This window comes from Micromys minutus (genome assembly GCF_963924665.1).
Source record: "Micromys minutus genome assembly, chromosome: 10".
Lineage (NCBI taxonomy): Eukaryota > Metazoa > Chordata > Mammalia > Rodentia > Muridae > Micromys > Micromys minutus.
The window spans coordinates 62,091,903-62,117,213 of record NC_137979.1 but is presented as its reverse complement, the minus strand read 5'-3'; the positions used below and the strand labels follow the sequence as shown (position 1 = coordinate 62,117,213).

At 52.3% G+C, this 25,311-nt stretch overlaps 1 protein-coding gene across 3 annotated transcripts; it reads left to right on the top strand.

Moving 5' to 3' along the window:
* Nucleotides 1-829: 829 nt before the first annotated feature.
* On the top strand, nucleotides 830-24,830 carry MXRA7 (matrix remodeling associated 7; the record flags this gene model as incomplete). 3 transcript variants are annotated; one of them, XM_080922819.1, is made up of 5 exons in its annotated part: nucleotides 830-1,106; nucleotides 11,968-12,025; nucleotides 16,611-16,704; nucleotides 23,653-23,763; nucleotides 24,158-24,830. In XM_080922819.1, the coding sequence occupies exons 1-5, from the start codon at nucleotides 849-851 to the stop codon at nucleotides 24,204-24,206; spliced, it is 570 nt and encodes a 189-aa protein (XP_080778945.1). In that variant the 5' UTR covers nucleotides 830-848. The 3 variants fall into 3 exon arrangements, with proteins under 3 accessions (XP_080778945.1, XP_080778946.1, XP_080778947.1); XM_080922820.1 differs by having other exon boundaries at nucleotides 23,653-24,830; XM_080922821.1 differs by lacking the exons at nucleotides 23,653-23,763; nucleotides 24,158-24,830 and adding an exon at nucleotides 17,756-17,789.
* Nucleotides 24,831-25,311: the final 481 nt, after the last annotated feature.

The following is a 25,311-nucleotide window of genomic DNA, read 5'->3' as shown; positions in this document are numbered from 1 at the left end:
ACCTGTGGTGGTTTGTTTGTGCTCAGCCCAGGGAGTGGCACTATTAGAAGGTGTAGCCTTGTTGGAGTAGGTGTATCACCCTGTGCAAGGGCTTTAATACCCTTGTCCTACCTGCCTGGAAGCCATCTTTATACATCCTTATAAGGCTTGCCTTTGGTCATGGATTCTGTTCACAGCAGTAGACCCTTAGACAGAACCTTTCTAAACAGGTCCACTTCCCCTGTATCCTTTCTTTCCCACTACCTCTGGTGGATGGTGGGTTGGCTACAAGGGAGGTTAAAGTAGTTAAGAATCATCATTAAAAGTAGAATTTGAAAAAAAATTACGTCTCATTTTAATCTTCCTCGACTTTAGAGAGAATTAGTGTTTAATTTCCATAAACCTTCTTGAACTTGCAACCACACAACCCCGTAGTGCCCAGATTGCCAGTTATACTTCAACATGAGCATTTTAGTGTGTGGTATGTGTCGAGATCTTCTATGTCCCGAGCTCACTGTAACTGAAGACGACTTTGAACTCCTAATACCCCTGCATCCGTTTCAAGTAGGAGAATGAAAGGTTTGCACCACCATCTCTAAATGAACTTTTGCACAGGGCTGAAAAGAAGCCCATCTAAAGATACTGAACAATGAGCCTTTCACCCCACCCAGCAAGCCTGAGCTGAGATGGTGGCCCAGAGCGTCACCAGCGAGCTTTTCAGCGCCTCCCAAGGTCCGAACTCAGAATCACCCAGAGGCGCGCGAGGGGCAAGGTCTCAGCGAGGCTCCGCCCCTGGGCGTGGCCTGGCGGCGGGGTGCGGCGGGCTCCCTCGGGTTCCGGGCTGGCGGACACTCGGCGGCCTGGGCGGGATGGAGTCACCGCTCGAACTGCTGGCCGCGCTACCTGCGCTGATCACGGCGCTGGCGCTGCTGCTCGGCTGGCTGCTGCTGCGGCGTGGAGCGGCCCCGGAGTGCACCGCCCCAGCCGAGGACCCCGGGACTCTCGCGCCGCCTGAGCCTCCCGAGCCCTGCGCCCCGGAGCCCGCACCCGCGGGATCCTGCCAGTCCGAGCGCGTGGAGGAGCCGGGGGAGCCCGAGGCGGAGGAGCCAGCGTCCGAGGGGAGGCAGGTATGCATCGAGGTCGCTGTGGGGTCCCCGGGAGGGCATCTACGAGCCGGCTGGCCAGACCTCGCCAGGAAGGGCCGAGCCAATGGCCGACAGGAAAGGAGGGTTCCTGCGGCTGGGACGCCCCATCCTCCTCCAAAGTGCCTCCGAATGCCCTGCTTTGGAGCTGTCCTCCCTTCCTCCCAGCCCTGGCCCTCCCGGGCCTCTCTCAAGGCCCTTGACACTGCCCTGTATCCTCCTCTTGTCCCGCTTCTGCCTACCCTTGCCCAAATCCACGGACACGTGTCCTACTTCAAGGTCCGAATCGGAGTTAGCTTACTCTTGACAACACAGTACTTTGGGGGTGGGATGTGCAAGAAGAGAAGTTGCCTGTCTTTTAGGTCAACTTGAATTCAGATTCCAGAGTCGGTGTGGGCGTTTTGTGAGTCTGGGAGGACAGGACTGAGAAGAAGGACACTTACTGGGACCATGTTATTGTAGTTTTCAAACTGCTTGTAGGCACTGACACCCCCAACCCCCACCCCTCCTTCCCCGAGTGAGCGATGAGCCCGGCTTGTATGGAACAAAAGGTGCAAGAAGAAGCCCTCCTGCATCGCAGCTGATTGCCCCAAACCACCTTCCCCACCTCCTAGGAGCCGGCCATCAGCTGACCAGTCTTCAGGGTACCCCTCATGCACGCAGTCTCTCCAGATGCATCTTTGTAGATTGGATCTGTGCTTGCCCGGGATACTGGGATGTCACGGTGCCAGGCCAGGCCACCCACTCTGGTCTCTGGTCAGATTTCTATACTTTATTCTTTTCAGTGGTACTTGGATGGCAGGGCCGCTAGCACAGTGGAAACCGTGGGCTTGCCGCTTTGGTGCTCGTCAGTTGGTGCGTGTCAGAGTATCTGTGGGTGTCCCCGTCCCTTGCTGGATACAATGGTTTACCCTGGAGTGAAGCTCTTGATACCGGAGAGGCCGCAATAAGATTGGACTCAGGCCTTTCTCTGTGCTGAGTCTGCCAGACTCCCTACTAGCAGGCTCTTTGCTTGACAAGTGGGTGACTAATTGTGTCATTAGAGTGGCTTCTAACTAGCCTTGAGTAGGACTGTGAGGAGAACTGTTGTGTTTCAACCCTGGGACAATAGAGAGTTGCTGGAGGCTTCCAGTCCTGGAGTGAGGGGCAGCCAGGTTTCAAATTGTACATCTATTGCTCAGCAACAGATTCTAGACCAAAGTCCAAGGTGTCTTTAAGCAGGGCACGGCCCTAACTTGGTCCTTGGGAGCACAGCAGTTTCTTAAGGCACTTTCTACAAGGTGCTTCTTCACCCTCATCCTGGAATGGGGAGGTAGGGGTGAGTCAGGGACCTTCACAGAATTTACCCCAGTGGGCACTTTGGATTTTTTTTTCTGGTTTTGGTTGGTTGGTTGACTGAGACAGATTCTTGACGTGTAGCTTGGGCTGACCTGGAACCCGCTACATATTCAAGACGGACCTCAAACTCAAAATCCTCCTGTCTCAGCTTCCTGTGGTTTAAGCTGAGTGAGCTTGGCCACTCTTGCCTTTATGCTAACCACTTGAGAGACAGAGAAGAACCGATCTCTGTGAGTTCCAGTCCAGCTTGGTTTACATAATGAGACCCCCATCCCAAAAAAGCCAAAACAAAACCCTAGGATCACCGGATGCTTTGAAGGGCAAGGTACCACGCAGGGAGTTCAAGAAGGTCTGTAGTGAGGGAATCCACCCAACCGGAAGGCAGTTTCAACATTTGGAGATCAGGAAGGAGCATCTCCGGAGAGCATGTTCCAACTCCCTCTACTCCTGCCCTAAATGTCAAGTGGCCAGAGTCCCGGGTGAGGGCCTGAGGGAATGCAGGTGTTCCTCCCACCCTTCCCATCGTGGGCTCAGCTAGAAGCAGCTGCTTAGAAATTGTCTTGAAGTAGTCTCAGGCCTTCCCCAAGCATTTCCAGCGCTCTCTTCCATACTGCCTGGGGAGAAAAGGGAAGAATGCCCCCCACCACCATCCTGGGGGGAAGATAACTCCAGTTGGGACAGCAAGCTGCAGCTGGATGAAGCCCTCAGAGAAGGCCTCCTTCAAGGTTCCCAAGTGAAAGACATTGGCGGGGGGGGGGGGGGGGGGGGCGCATAGGGACTACCCCACCTGCTGTTCATATAGAAGCCTGAGAGGCTCGAACCCCCCTCCCCCTGCCCCAGTGCCCTGTTCATTTTCCTTCAGCTTCTTCCCGAACCCAGTCAGCTCCTTCCCCAGCAAGGCCTGGGCAGCCCGGGGGCAGCTGCAGCCTCTGGCTCACAAAGCTGATTATTGAAAAGGATCAGAGAGGCAGCCTTCAGCTGCTGCTGTAGATCGCTTGGGCAGCATCCGCTCTCTCAGGCTGGGTGCCCTGAAGGCTGGGACCAGGTGGTGGGCAGAGGCAGTTCTAAACTGAGGCCCAGAGTGGGGACGCACAGCTTGGGGGTGCCAAGTGAGCCAACCTGAAGTTGGGCAAGGCCGCCTTCCTCCTCACTCCTCTGGCCAGCAGGTTACATCCTGGGTTGAGGAGGGGGGAATCTGAGAGGGCAGAATATTATTATTACAGTGTGCTTTCATCTATCTGGGGGAGGGGATTACTTATCACCACCCCCCCCCCAAGTGCTGAAAGCGTGGTGAGCAAACCTAGCTCCCACAGAGTTATGAGGCAACAGGGTCCGGACAAAAACTGGACCTTCTTAAGGGAACAGAGCTTTCTATTTCTTTATTTATATTTGTTTGCTTGCTTGTGTTTGTAGCCCTGGCTGTCCTGGAACTCACTCTGTAGACCAGGCTGGCCTTGAACTTGTCTCCCCAGTGCTGGGGTTAAAGGCATGCGCCAGCTTAAAAATAAATCTTTAAGAAGAAAACTGGAGTGCTGGAGGAATGGTTCAACCCTCGCTGCTGCTGCAGAAGATTGGGGGTTCTGTTTCCACATCAGGTAGCTCATAATCTACCCAGCTCCAGTTCCAGAGACTCAGATACCCTCTTTCAGCCCCAGAGGGCACTGTATGCATGCAATGTATACATAGATAAAAATCACACACGCACACACACACTAAAAAGTTCATTTTTTTACATTTATTTTTTTTCTTTTTTAAAAAATGATTTATTTATTTAATGTATGTGAGTACACTGTGGCTGTCTTCAGACACACCAGAAGAGGGCATCAGATCCCATTACAGATGGTCGTGCGCCACCATATGGTTGCTGGGAATTGAACTCGGGGCCTCTGGAAGAGCAGTCAGTGCCCTTAACCGCTGAGCCATCTCTCCAGCCCACATTGAAGATTCCTATTTTAAATGTGTGAGTGCTTTGCCCACATGCTTGGACCTGGCACCTTTGCACCATCTGTACCTGGTACCCTCGGGGGTCAGAAGAGGGCTTTGGATCTCCGGAACCGGAGTTTAGGATCGATTGTGAGCCAACAGTGTAGGTGCTGAAAACTGAACCCAGGTTCTGTGCAAGCGTAGACAGTGGGTGCTGTTAACCTCTGAGTCTCTCAGGCTCTAAAATTTTCTTAATAAAACAAACAAACAAAAAAAAAAAAACAAAACAGAGACTGAAGAACACTCAACCATGGACAATGGTGAGTTCCCAGAATCGTTTTCTCCTTAGTTTTTGAGAATTCAAGAGTCTGGAGATAAATCTCAAAGCACGGCTGTACCTCCCCCAGCACTGTCGGCTGCCGGTCTGCAGCAAGCCTCGCTCTGGGCCTGACTGCCCACATCTCCCACTCTTGGGTGATCCAAAACTGGCCTACCCTCTGGACGAAACCTTGAAGAGATTTTAGAAGCCACCCACCTGCTGTCCCTGTGTGTGAGCGTGTGTGTCGGCAAGTGTTCTAGGCCCAAACTCCCGTGATGGTCTGTTTATCAAAGCCATCCAGCCTGGGTTTCCTCAGTGAATGACAATATTCTCCAACCTTCTCAGGTCTGACTTCCTCAATCCCTTCTTGACTTTCTTCTGTCTTAAATCTGTTTATTCTGAAACATGTCAGCTGGACTTCAGCCCAACATCTGCCCCTGGGGGCTCGGGAAGGTACTGGCTGCTGCCCACAGGGCTTTTGTGTGTTTGTTGCATTCTGGTTTTATGAAGCTGGTCTCCTCTAAACCCTGTACTGAGAGTATTGCCCAAAACTGTTAATCTGATGGGATTGGTCTGTCATGCCTGTTCTCATTTGAGCGAGTTTGCAAACATGCCCTTGCCTGGGCTGTGTGCTTAAAGCCTGGGGTGGAGTTTTGGGACTGGATGTCTGCACAGCGTAGCGGTCGGGGTGTTTGTGCTCTCCACACCACTGATGAGTTGCTCCATCTCTCTCTCAGTCTGCCACTCCCCACACCTTCATTCCCTCCCTTCTTCCTTCCCTACACAAGCTAGGTCCTTACCCAGTGCGTACATGCATGTTAGCACGCCCTCATTCCTAGAATCTGCCCTTTCCCCTGTCCTCCTTTTCCCTCTCCCTATTGAAAGGTTCATGTCTATATCAACTGAAGGGCCTCAGGGTCCTCATTGCTGTCCTATAGAACACTTGAGCTGCCTTTGTCCTGATGATACTGAGGGACAGCCACATCCACTCACACAGCCCTTTCCCATCTTTTGTGGGCATCCATCTTCCTCAGGCGTCTGTCATAGTCAGCCCTCCCCCCCACCCCCATTTCTCCTCCTCACTGCTTTCTACTGAAGCCCAGGCCTGTTTTGCTGTCCTTTTTTTCTCTGCCCGCGCCCAAGTCTTCTTGCCTGTCTCCCAGGGACTGCTCCCAAAGGACCAGCTCCTCTGTGGTCTTGCTGGCTGCAGTTTCAAGCTGGGCCTGATCACCTTTTCCAAGGCTCCTGCTGCCCTAGGCTGCCCAGCTCTACCGCCTCCCTGCTTGCCTTTCAGAACCCAGAAGCCACGTCCCAGCTTCCTTGCTTGAAGCCCTCTGCAGCTTTTGCAGGAGGGTAGACTCCAGGATGGACCTTCACAATTCTCACAGTTCCTGCTGAGGCCACTGCTGTCTTCCCAGTGCTGAGGCCCATGGCCAGGCAGTCGTGTGTTAACTCACTGCCTGATGTCCCCAGCCTGCACCTTTATAAAAGCTCTGCTCACATCCTGACTCCATGCTCCATGCCCTTGACTATGTTAGCAGATGTAAATCACCTCTCTCTCTCTCTCTCTCTCTCTCTCTCTCTCTCTTTCTCTCTCTCTCTCTCTCCCTCTCTCTCTCTCTCCCTCTCTCTCTCTCTCCCTCTCTCATGCATCATCCAGTTTGGCTCTCCTCAGAGCACTTAACCAGCATGAGGTCATCTTTTATTTTTGAGCACATTGTGCAGCGGAATGTCTGCACACAGGAATGAGTAAAGACCTTTGCTCACCATGTTCACTGTCCCCGTCCCCTCCTATGACAGGTCCACCACACAGCAGGCACCCGTGAAGTCTGAGAAATAATGGATGTGCAAAACCCACAAAAAGCAAAACAAAAAGCTGCTGCTGGTTCTTCTCCAAAGGCAGGCTAGGTCTCCTTGTCTCTAACCTCAGCAGGAGAGAGACATCTTCCTTCTCTCCCTGCCTGTGGCCTATCTGGCATCCCCCTGCTGCAGAACTTACTCCCAAGTCATGTTTTATGCCCACCCCAGCCCCTAGGTAGACTGCTCTGTAAGAGAATGAACTCCCTAGTTTGAGAGTTGTTTAAGCAGAGCCTGGTACATGTTTTACATCGGATTCTGTCCATATGATCTGTGGGTCCTGCTGAAGTACTAAGTATTTCTCTCCTCTTTGGCCTGACATAGCGTTTCAGTGGGCAAGCCAAAGGGAGCCGTCCCTCACAGAGAAGCACACTCACTGTCCTGCAGTTCCAGGGTCTAAAACAGCTCTCGGCTGTCAGATCCTGTCTTCTTAGAGACCTCCGGCCAGACCGAGGGTGACAGGGGACCTAGGAGCGAATGACAAAGGATAGATCACAGACCCTAAAGACTGGTGTACCTAGCTGGTGTCACACACCTGTAACCCAAGCACTTGGGATTGCAGAGGCAGGAGGATGGAAGTTTAGTGTCAGCCTCAGCAAGTTCCAGACCAGCCTGGGCTACCTGAGACTCTATTTCAAAAATAGACTAACTAAAAGAGTGTTTTCGGTTTTTTAAAAGATGGCTTCCTGGTTAAGAGCACTTGCTGCTTTTCCAGAGGATGCTGGATTTGTTTCTCAGCATCCACATGGCAACTGACAACTGTCTGTAACTCCAGTTCCAGGGGATCCAGTGTTGTCCTCTGACTTCTGTGGCACTGGGCATACCCGTGGTACCAAACATACACACAGGACAAGACACCCATACACGTAATATAAAGAATAGAGACTGTTATCCAAAAGATCCCCTAATGTGTTCTCAAAGTAGGAAGAATTAGAAGAGAGTAGGCCCAGGGCCTCGGGAAGGCCTGAGTGGGCCAGCAGAAGATGGACGACATGGTGACTCTCAGGGATCGAGGGGGAGTGTGGGAGTCTGGCTGGAGTCTCGTCTGAGGCTGTGATGGATTGAGAAGGGCTGGATGGGCTTAGAGGGCCAGCTTGGGACAGAACAGATGGTTCGGTTTCCTCACCCTAAGAGCATGTCGTCTCATCAGTGGCAAGATGACTTAGTGGGGTCCCAGTGTCTCCCCAGAAACATTGTTTGGGGACAGGGAGGTGGCCCAACTGATCTGCTGGAAGCTTTGAGACGGCTTCAGGTTTGAACTGGCTGGCGCCAGCCAGCTCTGCTCTCCAACCATGCTGCCTATCCCTCACGATTCAAAGATGAGAGCTGAGCCTTTTGTAAGGGGGAGAGACCTGCAGCCAGCCTCCTCCACCCCCCACCTGCTTTGCTTTTTCTCCAGGAGATAACCTCAGAAGAGTTGGGACCAGCTAGCTAGGTTTGGTGGCACACACCTTTAATACCAGCACATAGGAGGCAGAGGCAGGTCAATGTCTGAGTTCAAGGCTAGCTTGGTCTACAGAGCTAGTTTCAGGATAGCCAAGGCTACACAGGCCCTGTCTACCCACCCAATCTCCCTCAAAAGAGTTGGGACCAGACTGAGCTCCACCTGCCTGGTACAGCTGTGTGATGGTTCATATATGCTGTGCTCAGGGAGTGGCACTATCAGAAGGTGTGGCCATGTTGGAGTAGGTGTGGCTATGCTGAAGTGGGTGTGGCCATGTTGGAGTGGGTGTGGTTTTGTTGGAGTAGGCGTGTCACTATGGGTATGGGCTTTAAGACCCTCATGCTAAGCTGCCTGGAAGTCAGTATTCCACTAGCCGCCTTCAGAACTCTTATTTTGTTGTTGTGTTTTAACATTTTGGGGTTTTGGTTTTTTTTTTTAAGATTTATTTATTATTATATATAATTACACTATAACTGTCTTCAGACACACCAGAAGAGGGCATCAGACCTCATTACAGATGGTTGTGAGCCACTATGTGGTTGCTGGGATTTGAACTCTGGACCTCTGGAAGAGCAGTCAGAGCTCTTAACCACTGAGCCACCTCTTCAGCCCCCACCTTCAGAACTCTCCTCCTGCACCATGCCTGCCTGGGCGCTGCCATGTTCCCACCTTGATGATAATGAACTGAACTTCTGAGCTTGAATTAAATACTGTCCTTATAAAGAGTTGCTTTGGTCATGGTGTCTGTTCACAGCAGTAAAACCCTAATTAAGACAAGATGTCATACCTAAAGATATTCCAGATGAGCATCACACCTAGATTAGCTTTGGTGGCTACCACAGGGTTCCTGCTGATCTTTTGGTAGGGTCCATCTCCTGGAGCATCAGATGTGTCTATACTTTAACACATACATACACACACACACACACACACAGAGAGAGAGAGAGAGAGATTAATACAGATACATACACAGACACACAGATGCACACACAGACACACAGAGACACACACACAGATACACATGCACACATACATACAGACTCACAGATACACACATAGATACACACACACAAGTACACAGACACACACACAGATCACAGACACACATATACATACACACATTGCATTGCTCTAATTGTCGAGAAGCCTGCCTGATCCATCCTCTGCAGTGCTGTCTGCCTGGGTCTTTGGGGATGCTAATTGGAGATGCTCTGTCCCTTACTGCCTGTGGAAGAAGCTAACCTGGAACATTATCCCAGAACTCAGGCAGTTATAACAGTGTCCATCCAGTTACACCACACTCAGATTCAATGGGATGATTGGCGTTTGCTTTGTTTTGTTTAGAGCACAGGAAGGTTTATTTAGTAAACTGCAGAGAGCAGCAGGCAGGGCAGCAACAGAACAGCCTGTGAGGTGATTGGCTTTGAGCCTCAGGCAGGCCTGCTGGGGGATCTGCCAGGATGACATCAGCCTGTGTTACTGTGTCTAGTTTTCACCAGGTTGGTTTACTCTCACTGGAAGCCCGATGTATGGGCCTGCCAGGGCTGATGCAGTCAAATCCCATAGGCTGGGGTCCTAAACAACAGCAATTTCTTTTCTCATAGCTCAAAAGACCAAGACCAAGGTATTGGCAGGGTGCGTCTCTCCTGGAGCCTCTCCTTGGTGTGCATGGGATCTTTTGTGTATGCTGTGTCTCTTTGTGTGTGTCTGATGAGGATAGTGGACCCATCCTAGAGCCTGGGTGGATAGCTCAGTGGGTAAGAGCCTTGCTGCAACTGCATGAGGACCTGAGTTCGAATCCCCAACACCCATTTAAAAACACGTGAACATATACCTGTAACCCCCAAACTGAGGGGGTCAGAGACAGGAGGCTCACTGGGGTGAAATGGCTGCCAGCCTGGCTCCAGGTTCAGTAAGAGACTCTGTCTGTAGAGAACAAAGCAGAGAGTGATGGGGCATATTGCCTGACATGCTTCTTTGGAATCTACATGCACATGCATACAAACACACACACACATGCTTAGGCACACATGTGCATGCACACAGGTGCATGCACACAAGTACATATTCATATGTGCATAGACACACATACGCAGGCACACAGAAGCATAGACACACATATGTGTGTGCGCGCGCGCACACACACACACACACACACACCTATCCTGATGGCTTTATTTTATTCTTGAGACAGAGTCTTGCTATGTAGCTCTGGTTGACCTGTAACTTACTAAGTTGATTGGGCTGGCCAAGAACTCATAGCAATCCTCCTGCTTCTGCCTTTCAAGTGCTGGCATTAAAAGCTGTGACTGCATGCCCAGTCCCACTTCTCTTTTGAGACAGGATCTCTCACCGAATCCAGAGTTCACAAACTGGTCAACTCCAAGGATCTGCCTCTGTTCAGCCCCCTGTAAACCCCAGCACTAGAGTTACTGACGTGCACAAGCACCCTTCCTTTTCATGGCTGCTGGGGATCCGAACCCAGTTCCTCAGGCTTGTGTGCTTTGCCCAACTCCCTTATAATTTCTCCTGACCCCTTTGCACTGTCAGCGTGCACACACGCCTCCTCTGTATCCCCTGCGTGGTATACATGCCTGGTGACTTTGGACTGGCTGACACTTTGCAGATCATCTTAGCCCAACTGAATCTAGCTAAGAGGTACTGGTGTCTCTGCCAGTTTCTAGCCCTGTTGTATAGAGGTCCCAGACAGATGATTCCCATCTAGACAACAGATCCTTTGGAATGAGTCCCCTGCATCAACAGGGCTAGCTCCCTTTTCAACCTGCTCACCTCCCTCCGCCAGGAAGATACTTTGCTGTGCAAAGTTGGGGAGGTGTCTGGTCCCGCAGGGCACAGCCTTGCTGGTGCTGGGGCAATCTGGTTTCTACACATCTAGGCACTGAGTCTCCAACCTGCTCAGTAGTGGATGCTGGCTCCGTATCCCGAGGAGCTCAAGGCCCCGGAATTCACCGCTTGGGACCCATTACTGTGGGACTTGTGAAAGCTTGCTTTCCAGGCTCAGCTTGCTAGTCTGTTGTAGAGCCTCCTGTAGAGGCTGGCTGAGGTATTTGGGGCACCCCAGACCCCAACCAGTGTCTGCAGGCAGCTACTGCAGGCAGCTCACTTACTCACTTCTGCCCACACCCCTCCCCTCCCCCAACCTCAAGTTTCCACACTGAGGCTTCCAAGTCAAATCCTCAGGCCTCTCTCTTCCCCTGCCCACGCCCTCCAGCCCCACATCGCTAGCTGGTCACATGTCTCTCTCATCCTCAAGCATTCCTGAAGTTGAAGTCACTCCTTCCTTCCACCAAGGCCATCCCGGGACGGCCATCTCTCTCCAGCCATCTGTTTTTTGGATCCATGTGTAGGAGAGACTAGGATAAAGAGGTGGAGTTCCAGTTTGGGGTGAAGGGCCACTAAGCTGACTGGAGACAAAAAATGATGTTGGTAAAAGTGAAGAAAGGCTGCCATCTTGGACTAGCTGGGCTACTGAGCCGGCCTTGGCCCTGGGTAGTGTATCCAGGGTTCTCAGTGCCTCAGTTTACCGACTAAGGTGAGGGCGGGAGTTCCAGGCCACTTACCAAGATGATACCTGGGGCTGGAGAGATGGCTCAGTGGTTAAGAGCACTGGCTGCTCTTCCAGAGGACCTGGGTTCAACTCCCAGCAACCACATGGTGGCTCACAGCTACTATACTCCGGATCCAGGGGTTCCAACACCCTCACACAGACTCACATGCAGGCAAAACACCAATGCACATAAAATAAAAAAGAAGGCACCTAAATGCCTGGACAGGCATTATCTGGGAACAGCCAGACTTTGAGGGCTGTGGTACAGAGTTTCCTGTTGCCTCTTCCCCCTGAGTTTGCCCTGACATCCTGGTTCCTCAGGGCAGCTGGACATGCCCACTCTGGACCTCAAGATGTCAGCTGGTTAAGTGGCACTGACCCTGTCATTGTCCTTTAGGATGAAGACTCAGACAGTGAGATGGGGCCACCCACTGAAGAACCTGAGGAAGAAGATGGTGAGCACCAACCTCTCCTTCCCTCTCTCTTCCTCTCCCTCACTTTCCCTCCTTGACTGCAGTCTTTGCCTCCCCTGGGACAGTACAGATCTGAGAACTGGGGGACCAAGTGTGTGAGAGGGAGCTATGGGATGATGAGACCAAGGCTCTACTCACCCTCCCCTCCCCTTCACCTGACTCCCCTCCCTCCCCTCCCCTTTACCTGACTCCCCTCTCCCTCCCCTCCCCTTCACCTGACTCCCCTCTCCTTCACCTGACCTCCCCCTCCCTCCCTCTCCCCTCCCCTTCACCTGACCTCCCCCTCCCTCCCTCTCCCCTCCCCTTCACCTGACCTCCCCCTCCCTCCCTCTCCCCTCCCCTTTACCTGACCTCCCCCTCCCTCCCTCTCCCCTCCCCTTCACCTGACTCCCCTCCCCTTCACCTGACTCCCCTCTCCTTCACCTGACCCCCCCTCCCTCCCTCTCCCCTCCCCTTCACCTGACTCCCCTCTCCTTCCCCTGGCCTCCCCCTCCCTCTCCCCTCCCCTTCACCTGACTCCCCTCTCCTTCACCTGACCTCCCTCTCCCTCCCTCTCCCCTCCCCTTCACCTGACCTCCCCCTCCCTCCCTCTCCCCTCCCCTTCACCTGACCTCCCCCTCCCTCCGTTCCACTTTTGAACTTTTGTTCCTTGCTTTTCTGTCTGTGATAGAAGTATCTTTGGGTGCAGGAGGACAACCCCGCCCCCCATGCCCCTTAGAAGTCAAGGCTCCCTGGCTTTCCCTGGTTACTAGGTGTCTTCTCCCCTCTCTCAGCCATACCTGTCTTTCTGTTGTCTCTCTCTGGTACATTTTGCTGAGAAATCATTCAGAAGATGGGGCCGATTCTTCAGAGCCCGGGGTGGTTCAGATGGCAAACCACAGGAACACATGGAACCAAGATGCCCCAATGTGTCCTAGACAGACAGACAGACAGACAGACAGACTGGCTGACCTGTCACATTTTATTTCCTCCAAAAAGAAAACAGCAAAACAAAACAAAAATAAACAAAACAAAAAAGAAAAACAGTGAAATGCTAGTATTTATTAGATCAGTACAGCTAGTGCCCAGAGATATTTCTTTTTTCTTTTCTTTCTTTCTTTCTTTCTTTCTTTCTTTCTTTCTTTCTTTCTTTCTTTCTTTTCTTTTCTTTTCTTTTAAGCAAAACTGGCTGCACTTTAAGCCAACTGCTGGCAGGACCCTTGGGAAGCAGGGGGTTCAGGAATGTGGTAACTGAGACTCCTGTGGGTGTCAACAGCTCGGGGGCCCAGAAAGTCCCCAGGCCCTCTAGAGGAGAACAGGGCTATGAGTTGATATTGGTGTAGCCCCTGATGCTGCTGAGGCAAAGGCAATGAGCGGGCGAGGATGTCAACCCCTGGCCAGCCAGGCCCTTGCTCTCCACTCCTGGATCCTGGAGTAAGGGGTTAACAGCAACTGTGGCCCACCAGTCCATCCATCCCTGTTGGCATGGGTACCAAAGTCCTTCTGGTGCCTGGAGCATGCAGAAGAGAGGTTAGAACAGGGTGCAAACAAAGCAGGCACATCTACAGACTTCCATTCCTAACTCAGCTGACAGTCTCACATATGCCAAGCCCTGCGCCCAGCTCCATGCCTGCTCCCGAGTCCTCCCTCTCTGTCCCTGGACGCCCCGGACACTCATGGCCTCCCAGGCAGAGGGGAGAAAGGCCGTGGGTCTCAGCTGTTAGAAAGGAGCAAGACTGCCCGCCCCACCTCCCCGCCAGGCCCCCTGCAATACAGTTCAGCCTCCCAGACTAATTGATTCGTGTTGCTAAAATGACTTCCCCAAGAGACTTGATGCCTGGAAGAGGAAGCCCCCACCCTGCGCTCACTCCCTGGGGACTTTCACACCCGGCCCTCTGGCTCTAACTAAATTGGATTGGGCCCACCGAGTGTGATTAAGTTAAAGCTTGCATTATAAGCAGCTGTCTCGGGCAGGCTGGAAAAGCATCAGGCTAATCAGACTTGTCCCATAAACCAGAACCCAGGCGTGCACCGAGCGGGTGGAGCTTCTTATGTTTATTTTTCTAGACCAGCACCACAGCCACCCAGATACTGAGGGTTCATTGGTTTTGCCGGCACAGCTTCTGGGTTCGACCTGGGGGTTGCTTGCAATCTCAAGCTCCAGCAGTTGTCCCTGGCATGCGGGATATTCAAGGATCTGGGACAAAGACCTTCTCAGTGTGAAAGCCACAGCTCCGGGGCAGCACACTGCAGTTCCTCAGGGAAGCTCCCCAGCTCTGGCCTCTTCTGTCCCCACCCTAGACTTGAAAAGCTCTCCCTCCGTTCCTATGAGCTAGACCTGATGCAGTGGCTGTCCTGGGGAGCCACAGAGGCGAGCAGAGGGTTTCTGAGAAGGGAAAGAGCTTCAGACCCCCAGAGCCACCACCTCTTCCCAGCAAGAGCCTGGGCAGCCGAGCAAATCCCAGTTGACCAGTATGTCTCTGTCCCCCTCACCCACGGTCAGCTTGCTGTCCATACCCTCTGTACAGCGGGTCTGACACTTGATGTGGACCGGGCTGACCTGGAACTCACTGAGACCTGCCTCTTCCCACCCTGAAATGCTGGGACTAAAGATGATGGCGCTCTTTCAGGCCCCTACCCGATGTCACTCCCCTCAGCCACCCTTGTCTGGGACCAGCTGCTGACTTGAGTCATTTGTCTTCTGGGCACCGCAGAGCCGGAGCACCTAGAACGGTGTGCTCTCCAAATGCTTGTGGGACGGTCTGAGGAGCAAAGCAGGTCCTTGTTAAAAGTAGAGATTGCTTCTCAGGGAAGGCCTCAGGCCCCGGGCAGCTGGCCAGGAAGGACCCCAGTCCTCCTAAGTGAGGCTTGAGGAGGGGACAGTATGACTGTAGAATGCTTGGCTTCTCAGTTCCTCTTCAGAACCTTCTTTCTTGAGAGAGATAGAGAGAGAGAGAGAGAGAGAGAGAGAGAGAGAGAGAAATGTGTGAGTGGGCGGAGCCTGATCTGGCATGAGAGTATGTGGAGGTGTCTCAGACTCTTGGGGAGACAGTAGAAAATTCTAGACTAGCAGCTGGAAGAGGGGATACAGGGTCACTGACTGCCACCATCCCCAGCCAGTCTGCCTTAACAGACATTAGATGGAAGCCAGCCAGCCTGTCTGCCATCCTCAGTCTCAGATACAGGTTGGATTAAGGGACAGTGAAGGCTTTGCTTCCAAGGAGATTATTACGTCAGGACTCCCCTCTTTTCCATGTTGCCCTGCCTCCCTCTTTTGGGGCGCTGTGTCACATGCTCTGGCCTTCCTCTGCTCCCCCTCTTCCTGCAGATCTACCCTTTTAATAGTCTATAGGACTGGAGGCTGGCAGACACTGGCAGTGAGCCAAGCCTGTTCATTTGTGCATCCCACCATGGGCCCGATGTACCCCTTCAATTGCTGATAACCTGGGGGAAGATGGAGAGACTGGGCTTGTCTGTCCCAAGCCTAGGAGCAGAGTCTGAGGAAGGTCTGAGCCCCTGGGCCCAGCATGTGAATGTATTTACTATTGGTCTGATCAGCATGGACTGGGGGTGAGGGAGGCCACAGTGGCGCCGAGGAAGCCGTGCAGGCAAGCAGCTGGACTGTTGATGCATACAGACAGACAGACAGACAAGCTGGCTGGCTCAACCTGGCCTGGGAAGGGAATGTCATGTGGAAGATGGAGTGGGACCGGGACTAATGTCTCTCTGGCTGTCTCAGTTCCATCTGTATCCCCCATTAAAGATCAAAGCTTAAGAAACCATAGGGGTTCGTGGGGTCAGGTGCTGGGTGAGAAAATGACATCACTTCATGCCTGGTGACTCCAGGGCTGCACTTAGGCTGCTGTTACAAGGGCTAAGCTTGTTGGCCTAGCTGACAGCAGGTCTTTCTTTTCCTTTTCATCTTTCCAGTTCTCTTTCTTTCTGTTTTGTTTTGTTGTTTTTAGGGGTTGGGATTTTAAAAAGATTTATTATATACAAGTACACTGTCGCTGTCAGACATACTAGAAGAGGGTATCGGATCCCTTACAGATGGTTGTGAGCCACCATGTGGTTGCTGGGATTTGAACTCAGGACCTCTGGAAGAGCAGTGAGTACTCTTAACCACTGAGCCATCTCTCCAGCCCCCCCCCCTTTTTTTTGAGACAGGTTTGCTTTGTGTCTCCGGCTGTGCTGGAACACTCTCTCTTTGTAGACCAGTCTGGCCTTGAACTCAGAGATTCCCCTGCCTCTGCCTCCCAGGGCTGGGACTCCTGGTCTTTTTTTCCTCCCATCTACCAACTGAGCTATGTTGGTGGACCATTTCTTTGAAAATTAATGAAGAGAGAGCTGAGGATGTCATTGAAGGAAGAGCTCTTGCCTAGCATGTACAAGGCCCTGAGTTCAATCCCTGGCTACACACACACACACACAGAGAGAGAGAGACAGAGACGGAGAGACAGAGACTAAAACTAACCAGGGAAAGGGTATATACTGCTGAGCATTGAGTGGGCCAGGCATACTCCACCCCTACTCCCCACCCCCACTCCCCCGGGGCCGTCATCAATAAGCGTATGCACTGTCCCCACAGGAGCAGCTTTCTCCTTTAAGTACAGCCCTGGGCAGCTGAGGGGAAGCCAGTACAAGAAGATGATGACCAAAGAAGAGCTGGAGGAGGAACAGAGGTAAGCCGGCTTCTGAAACACTAATACAAGGGCTGAGCAGGGGTGGGCCTCCTGTAAGCCCCGCCCACCACTCCCGCTTCCCTTTGTTTTGTTTTGTTTTGTTTTGTTTTTTCTGGGGGGGGGGGCGTCCTTTCTCGCCCTGGGAATATTCACTCAGCTTCAACCGAGGGAAGAAGCTCCCCAGGGAGGCAGCAGGGAGGGAGGGCGTGAGAGGAGAGGAGAGTGTATCTCTTGTATTCTCTCTGCCTGAAGCCTCCCGGACCTGGAAAACAAAGAGTGAGATGCCAGGAAAGGGTCCGGAGCAGCCTCACTGCTCACTTATGCGTAGAGTCCCTGACAAAACCAATTTGTCACTTGAGGACAGAGCGGGATTCTTGGTGCTCATCCATCTGGCAGCCTCCCTCCTCCTAGCCCCCCGTCCCCCCCCCCCCCCGTGTCATTCTCTATCTGTATCTGTTCCGCTCTGCGCAGCGCCGCCCTGCTCTGCAGAGCACGAAGGAGCTGTATGGCTTCTGGCTTCTGGCATCGGGCCATTCTCCCCTCAACCGCTAGAACCGCCAGGATGTCGATCAACTTCCCTTCAACATTTTATCTGCACTGCATGGGTGGCTGAGGGGTGCTCAGAAGCAATAGAATGAATGCCAAGGCGGCCACAGCCCAGCCATGCCCCCCTCCCCCGTGTGCACCTACTGCCCTGCCCCCACCCCCAGCAGTGTGAGCAGAAGCTCCTGCGTTATAAGTGAAGTCTCACTGAGAACAGCACCCTGAGGGGTCTGGTGGGGACTAGGCCCGATTCATGAAGAGTTGAAGGTTGACCCACAGCTCACCCTACCTCTCTAGGTGGCTCTAGGACCACCAGCATCCCTCTAGTATGACCATTGCCCCCCTTGCAAGCTGCTGTCTCCCTATCAAGATGCTGAGTGTACCTTCTGGGTGCAGAGGGATGTCCGTGTAGACACAGGCGGGAAGAAGCCCTTACTATGGGGGTCCCTTACTCTGTATGAGGACGCTGCCTCTCGTTGTGACCCCATTTGCCACCTTTATATTTCAGGATTGAGCTGACCTCTGACCTCACCTCCCTGTAGCGAGTCCCCTAGTCCCGGGCCACAAATGTTCTTGCAAACCCTTGTGGTAAGGAGGTTGGTTCCGTAGACTAGCAGTGCTTCCTTATACTGTCCGCTGTGTCCCCAACGTCACTGACGTGGCCTAAACCCCCTTCCTCCACCACCTCCATAACCAATTAGTGCATCTCGTCTCCTCTGAACCCATCTTGTTCTTCCTATGCATGAAGACTCCCAGACACAAAAAGAACCTTCGAGTCCCCAGAGGACCTGCTGATATGGGTGCTAGTGTACTTCAACGGAGACCATCTTATCTGAGACAGGGGCTGCTGTGGGGATGTGCATACATCTTGTGAGGTGCCCAGTGTGGCTTTTGTCTCACCCAGAGTAGTTGGCTGTACAGTGTAGGACAGAAACCCTGAGAGGGCCTGTATTCTACAGGACAACCAGGGCTGTTCATTTTCAGAGCTGGGCCTTCAGACTAAGGCTGAGGCTTCCCGTGGTCCACCCCCTGCTGGTGTTAATCCAGAGGACAGACACAGTCATTTTCCCTGAGGCTGTTTTGGAACTCCAGAGCCTGAGCTGAGGTATTGCCACAGATCCAGCCCTGGCTGGAGAGAGGAGAGAGAGGACAGGGCACCCCTGCCATCCTAAAGGTTCCCCCACGGAGCCTTGGCAGCACCATAGCTCCATTCTATCCACAAAGGTTAGTGTACTGTAGGCCTTGAGGGGTTGTCAGTAAGAGAGCAGTTAGATCTCAAGTTTGGGGTCTGTCACTGTCCCCTGTCAGAGCTGAGGCCAGGAAATGAAAGGGCAATATGTCATTTTCAAAGATAGCGGACCCCCCACTGCCTGCGGTCCTTCTTTTCTGGAGTCTCTGGGAGTCTCCAGACCACCCACGACACGCTCCACTGTTGACACTGTTCTGTGAGCTGGACAGTGTGCCAAGGAGCTGCTCCTGGGGCGACAAAGGCGTCCCTGACTCCTCAGCACAGGAGTGTCCTCACTGTGTGCAGGAGGGGCTGGTAGAGGTCCCAGCAGGGCCCGGGTTCATGTTCATTCCATCGCCCTACCCAGCATGCTTCCTGCGGCTCTCACCGGCTCCCACATGCTCATCTCTCCTGACATCTGCTTGCTCCCCACAACCCCTGCATGCAGGCCCAGCCCGAGGGAGCCTCCCCTGACCACACCTCTGTGCCAGGTCCGATGCTGGGGGTTGCAGAGGCTGCTCAGGTTGGGCTTCGCCCTTCTGTCTCTGGGTTTTGGAGAGAAGATAGCTTCAAGACAGATCCCGACCCGACCGAATTTGGGGACACGGCCCTAGAACTGTCCCCTGAAAATTAGCACAAGCGTAGAGCTGGTGAGATGGCTCAGCAAATAAAGGTGCCTGCTGCCAACCCTGCTGCCTGCCGACCTGAGTCTGACCCTCAGACTCATTCGATAAGTGGGGAGAACCAAGCGGTATGAATTGTCCCCCAAGTTCCACGTGCACACATCCACACATACATACACACCCATGCAAGACAAATAAAAATGTAATAATAATAATATAATACCCATCCATGTTATTTACCACCAAACCAATGAACTCCTCTCTCAAGCTGGCAGGGTGCCTGTCAGATGTGTCCCTGCCTCTTTCTGCTCCTAGGCTGATAAACAGGAAAGCACCTTGTTAGCAGGTAAATAGTGCACCGTCTCCCCACTTTGAATCATTAGCTGGGCCACCACAGCTGCGCCTGGAACTCACTCTCTTCTCCACAGGCTTGATCACGCAGATCCTTAAGGAGTAGCACTTAGGAAGCTGGATGTCCCAAATGAGTTCTCCTACGGTCTCAGTTGAGATTTTCTACCCCTGGATATGCTCAGATAAAACTCCTGTCCAGGGACGCGAGAAGACTGCTGAAGTCTTGGCTGCTCTGCATGCGAACCTTTTTAAAAATTCCCTCTGGGGAAACATGCTCACCCCGCCGCCTCTGCTCACCGCATTGGCTCTGTCTCTGCCGCTCTCCAAAGCTTCTCTTGGGGGTAACATCTCCCTCAGTAGGAATCATTGGCTAGCAGGCTTTTGCTCTCCCAGGCCACGAAGCCTGTCTGGTTTTGCTTCTTAGCAGGATATCCTACCTGCTGGTCCCAGAGAGGAAGAAGAACCTGGCTTGTATGTTACCTAAGCTGGTGCTGAAAGGCCAGGCCAGGCACCTCATTGCTGTGGCTGACCGGCTGTAGGACTGTTACCTTTTCGATCATGGAGATAGACAGGACCCAGGAAGAGGGTTTCCTATGGCATATTAGGGCAGTTAGGGAAGTGGGAACCCCCTGGCCTTACACTTACAGTTCTTCCTGCACAAGTAACCTGAAAGTATGCATTGACTCCAGGAGAGGGCGCCAAAGGCACACAATCAGACCTCTGGCCTTCAGAGAGTAGTCCAGGCTTTTTGGCCTCTCCCGGGGAACCTGCAGGGTTAGGTCCAGAACCCTCACAGCAGACTAAGACCCAGGCGGCAGGAAGCAAAACTTAACAAGGCAATAGGAACGCTGTCAGTGTAACCACAGAGCCAAGGCTTAGCAAGCTCACCAAGCACCCTCCCTGTTTCTCAGAAGCTGGAGGTGGCCGGTGACCGACCACCTGGCTGTGGGTGGGAGGGACTAACAGCTGTGTCACCGTAAGCTGCTGATCTGAGAAAGCAACAGGGTCTCCCATGGCCTCTGCAATTCCGAACATCCTCCTCCTCGTCCCTGTGCCCACTCTCCTGTCCTGTGCTGCTTCTAACGTAACCAAGCAAGATACATGATCTTTCTCTCCCTGTTTCTCTTTACAGAACCGAAGAATAATGAAGGTGTTTTTAGCCTCCTCCTGAAGGCTTTCTTTCCTTTTGACATCCTAAAAGCTTGAGAGATTAAAAAAAAAAAAAAAAGCGCCCCCCCCCAGGGAGGAGCCAATGCAGGCTGAGGTGGGGGGAGGGTTGCGCATTGACCACCCCCTCCTTGGGCTCCCCTGGCCTTGTCTCTGTCCTTCTCTGAGGTGTTAATGAGGAGGAAGCTTGCCAACAGTATGGGCTCAGGCCTTAGGCTTTTCTTACCAGCCATGTTTGCTCCCCACATAGCCTTCGTGCCCCCCTCCCCCGCTGTTCCCACAGTCCCTCTGTACTTTTGATCTCACTGAAGGCAAACCACCAGATCTGAAGGCAAACCACCAGATCTGAGACGGAACAGACAAAGGCAGTGAAGCCCACTGGTGCTCATTTGTGGTCGGGGTAGTCATCCAGGGATGGTCACCCACACCCACACCCACACATGCAGGCCGGGGGCACTTTCTGCTCTGGCCAGAGTAATTCACGCCAGGTACTAGCTTTAATATGGCCTTCCTTTTTGCTCTCCCACCCACACCCCAGGAGTCTCAGTACTAAGAAGCCTTTCCACTACTGTTCTTATCAGCTCAGCCTACTCTCCACCTTTGCTTGCAGAAGCAATAACAGTATTAGCGTCCAGTAGACTTCTGGATTGTGCATTTTCTAAGTTTTTTTTTTTTTTTCTAGATGACTTAGAATCCCGGCAGATAATCACCCACCGGTCCCAGGTTAGTTTTTTTTTTTTTTAGCATTTTATATTTGACAGTGTTTATACCAAACGACCTGGAAGTCACAGATTTGTTGGCGAAAGCATCTTTTTCTAAAGCACTGGGTTTTTTAGAAGACTTCCCATTTAACAGAAGCCTGGAAAATGCCCAGCATCGACTGCTGAACCGCATTATTCCTGGTGGGCTTCTCCCTGACAACTCGGGTTCAGGGCTTAGAGCTGAACAGGCAACAGAGCTGCAGAAGACACATACTGCCTTAGTTAGACACAGAGCCACATGACCGACACAGTCACATCACCTGTCCCTAGACAGCAATAGTGAAGTTCCTGCCTAAGCCGGGATTTCTTCCGTATAGACTAGCCACTTCCTCTGGATATCCTGAGCTAGCCTCGTGTGGAACCTGAGCACGGCGTACGGGCATCACGCCCCTCGAACTGCTGGTGGCTTGGCTCTCTGTGTCCAGCCTGTGTTCAGGCCAATAAACATTGAGTAGAGAACCCTGGTTTACCGTGTGTTTCTTTCTTCAGTTTGCTTTATTTATTTATTTTTTAAAAAAGATAGGCGTAAAGTTTTAGCAGCCTACTCTCATTTTGATGCCTTTGGGCAAGCCCAGCAGAGCATGCTCCCGTATGCACCCTGAGTGGAAACACACATCCTAGGGCTGGAGAGATAGATGGCTCTTTGGCTAAGAGCGTTTGTTCTTGCAAAGGATATGGGTTCAGATCCCGGTATCTGCAGGCAGGTTTTACATAGTGAGTCCCAGGCTAGCAAAGTCTACATAGTGAGATGAGACCCTGTCTCAACACTCCTCCCCCACAAACAACCCTAAAAATTATTATTATTATAATAAATACACAACCATCACAGTTTCCAAAACCTTATGGACAGTTCGTGAAGGGCAGTCTAACCATGCACCTGACGGTGATTTCATCCTGGCTCTCGGGGTGCCCTCTCTGTTTACCATGGTCATTCTTCACATAGTAGGGTACAAAGTGCAATCTACACGGCCCCTCTTCCCCTTACAGCAGAACTGCCAACAGACCTAGTTTGTCCAGACAAAGGAGGGTAGGAATCAGAACATATGCTAACTGCTGAATGCCACTGGAGACAGAAAACCGTTCGCTGAGTGGAGGGTGTGGGGCGGGGGTGGGGTGAGAACTCACAGAAGAGGGAATGTCACTGACATCACAAGTGCCGTCCTGGCATGCTGGCACGCACCTTTGCTCCCAGCACTCGGGAAGCAGAGGCAGGTGATCACTCTGAGTCTGAGGACAGCCTGGTCTACAGAGTGAGTTCCAGGATAGCCAGGGCTACAGAGCGAAAACCGTAGCCTAAGACCTGACACAGCAGGATCACCCCTCCAGAAAATGCAGTGGGCAAAAGCAGTGTTGAGACATGCTCAGTTATGACGGACCTATAGCAGTCGTGGCCCGGGGAGGGCTGAGATCTCGGCTGCACTGCGGCTCCAGTTCTCTCTAGGTCCCATAGCAGTAGTGTGTGTCACGGAGGGACGTGACTGCAGAATCCATGCTGACAGGACCACACACTGTTCCTGGCTTCAGCTGCTCAGCCCACCCTTGATATTAGCTCTGGGAGTCGTTCTGCGCTGGTCAGATGGTATGGCTGGAGTCTCACAAACCACAAGGCAGCCATGCGGTCAACAACAAGGCATCTGCATCCACACCTAACTTGTGCACATAAGGAAACGCCCCTTTCTCAAGGCAGCAGAACCCAGGGGCTAGAATTTAACCTACCCGCCGCATTACCCAGCACTCTGGCCTGCACATCTGTATGCTTCCATTTCCATCCCTTCTGCTTTATCCCTCTAAATGGAGGTTGCTCCTAACATATTTTTTCTCAGCACCTCAAGCCACTTAATGACACGGGGGTTCTTCCTCCTCGTCCCATAGCAGATCAGCCGTAATAGGCCCATGCAGAAAGTGAGGCACGGAGGATCCAAGACCGGGGTTTTGGGGCTGGGTTAGAGCAAACCACCTCCTGCATTTTATTTATCTGTTATTATTATTATTATTATTATTATTATTATTATTATCTTATTTTAAATATTTATTCATTTAATGTATAAAAGTACACTGTCCCTATCTTCAGACACACCAGAAGAGGGCATCAGATCCTATTACAGATGGTTGTGAGCCACTATGTGGTTGCTGGGATTTGAACTCAGGACCTCTGGAAGAGCATCAGTGCTCTTAACCGCCGAGCCATCTCTCCAGCCCCACCTCCTGCATTTTAACTGATGCCCCTGCCCTGGGTTGGGAGCATTTTCTTCCTCTCATCCTCTCTCCTCAACAGAGTTCAGAAAGAGCAGCTGGCTGCCATTTTCAAGCTCATGAAGGACAACAAGGACACCTTTGGCGAGATGTCGGATGGGGACATGCAGGAGCAACTCAGACTCTATGACATGTAGGCCTGTCACCCTGCAAGACGTGATCCAGGACATCCTGACGACCCTGAGGAATTCGGTCTGGGCAGTTGTGACTCCCAGACGTTTATCTGAAGGACTGTCTTATAAAAGCAGATAGACCTGTGTTATATAGGGATCTGCTTGTTCCCTGCAATCTATACATCACATCAGAGGGATCTGCATTATTTCCTCAGAGGAGAAAACCCTTATCCCTCTGGCATCAGCTTGCTGGTGACAGTCCAGCCGGGCCATGTTCCACAGACTCAGGGCGGGTGAGCCAGGAAAGATGATGGGGGCTTGGGACCTAAGTACTAAGTGTAGACAAGAAACACGATGCGGGGTGCTATAGGGGGATCGGCATTATCTAGTGACACTGCATTCGTTCTGCCCTAGGGGTATCTCGGGAAGCATCCAGGGTGGCGGCAGAGGAGCAACATTTTAGCAAAAGTCTGACTGAAAGGCTCAGCTGTCACCCTGGGGCAGAACGGTGAGTCGCCGCTAAAGCGAGTCTTCACTGCAGTCACGCCTTGAGCATGTTTGGCACACAGGATCATGCTGGACACACAGCGTATGTGTGTCCTAACTTCAAGGCCCCCAAATTCCATTCCCGGCACCAGGCACCCTCTGCCCCACACCCCACTCAGGCCCAAAAAAGACAACCTGATTGGCACCTTTGGTGAGACCAACAGCCTTTAGACAACGAGAAACTACTGGAAAGCATTCGGGAAAGTGCTCCAGCGGCCTGTGGTGAGGTAGACCACGCAGTGACAGTGGGGGAGGGATCCACAGCAGCTCCTCCATGCCCACATCCTGTCCTACTTCTTACCACCCCACTTGCCAGAAAAGTTCATAGTCCCAGCAGACTGAATCAAGGGTGCCTAAGGACAGAAGGAGGAAAGGATTTTTGGTTTTTGTTTGTTTGTTTGTTTCTTTCTTTCTTTCTCCAGACAGGGTTTCTCTGTATAGCTGTCCTGGAACTTGCTCTGAAGACCAGGCCGGTCTGGAACTCACAGAGATCCACCTGCCTCTGCCTCCGAGTGCTGGGATTAAAACCTTGTGCGGCCACCACCTGGCTAGTAGGGTCATTCTTAAGGCCCTTTTTTATTTGCTAAAATAAAAACTAAGTCGATATAGAGACATAGCTCGAACCATGGAGACCGGAGTTAACGTCTTAAAGATTTATTTTCTTTTTAACTGTGTGTGTAAGGATTGTGTGTGTGAGTGCAGGTGGAGAGAGGGCTCAGCGGCTAAGGGTGCTTGGTGCTTGGTGCTCTTCCACAGGACACAGTGGAGTTCCCACAGCCTGTGGCAGGCAGCTCACAGCCTCCTGTTACTCCTGCTCCAGGGCATAGGAACCCCCTCCTCTTCTTGCCTCCTCCGGTACCACACTCATGTACACATTTGCACACACACCCTTGCACACGAACGATGAGATAAATGTATCTAAACAGACTCAAGCTGTTCTTACACGTCCCTAGCATCACTGGAACACTTAACACATAGCACTTCTCCCCACCCCGAGAGCGGAAACCCCGTTTACTCACAAA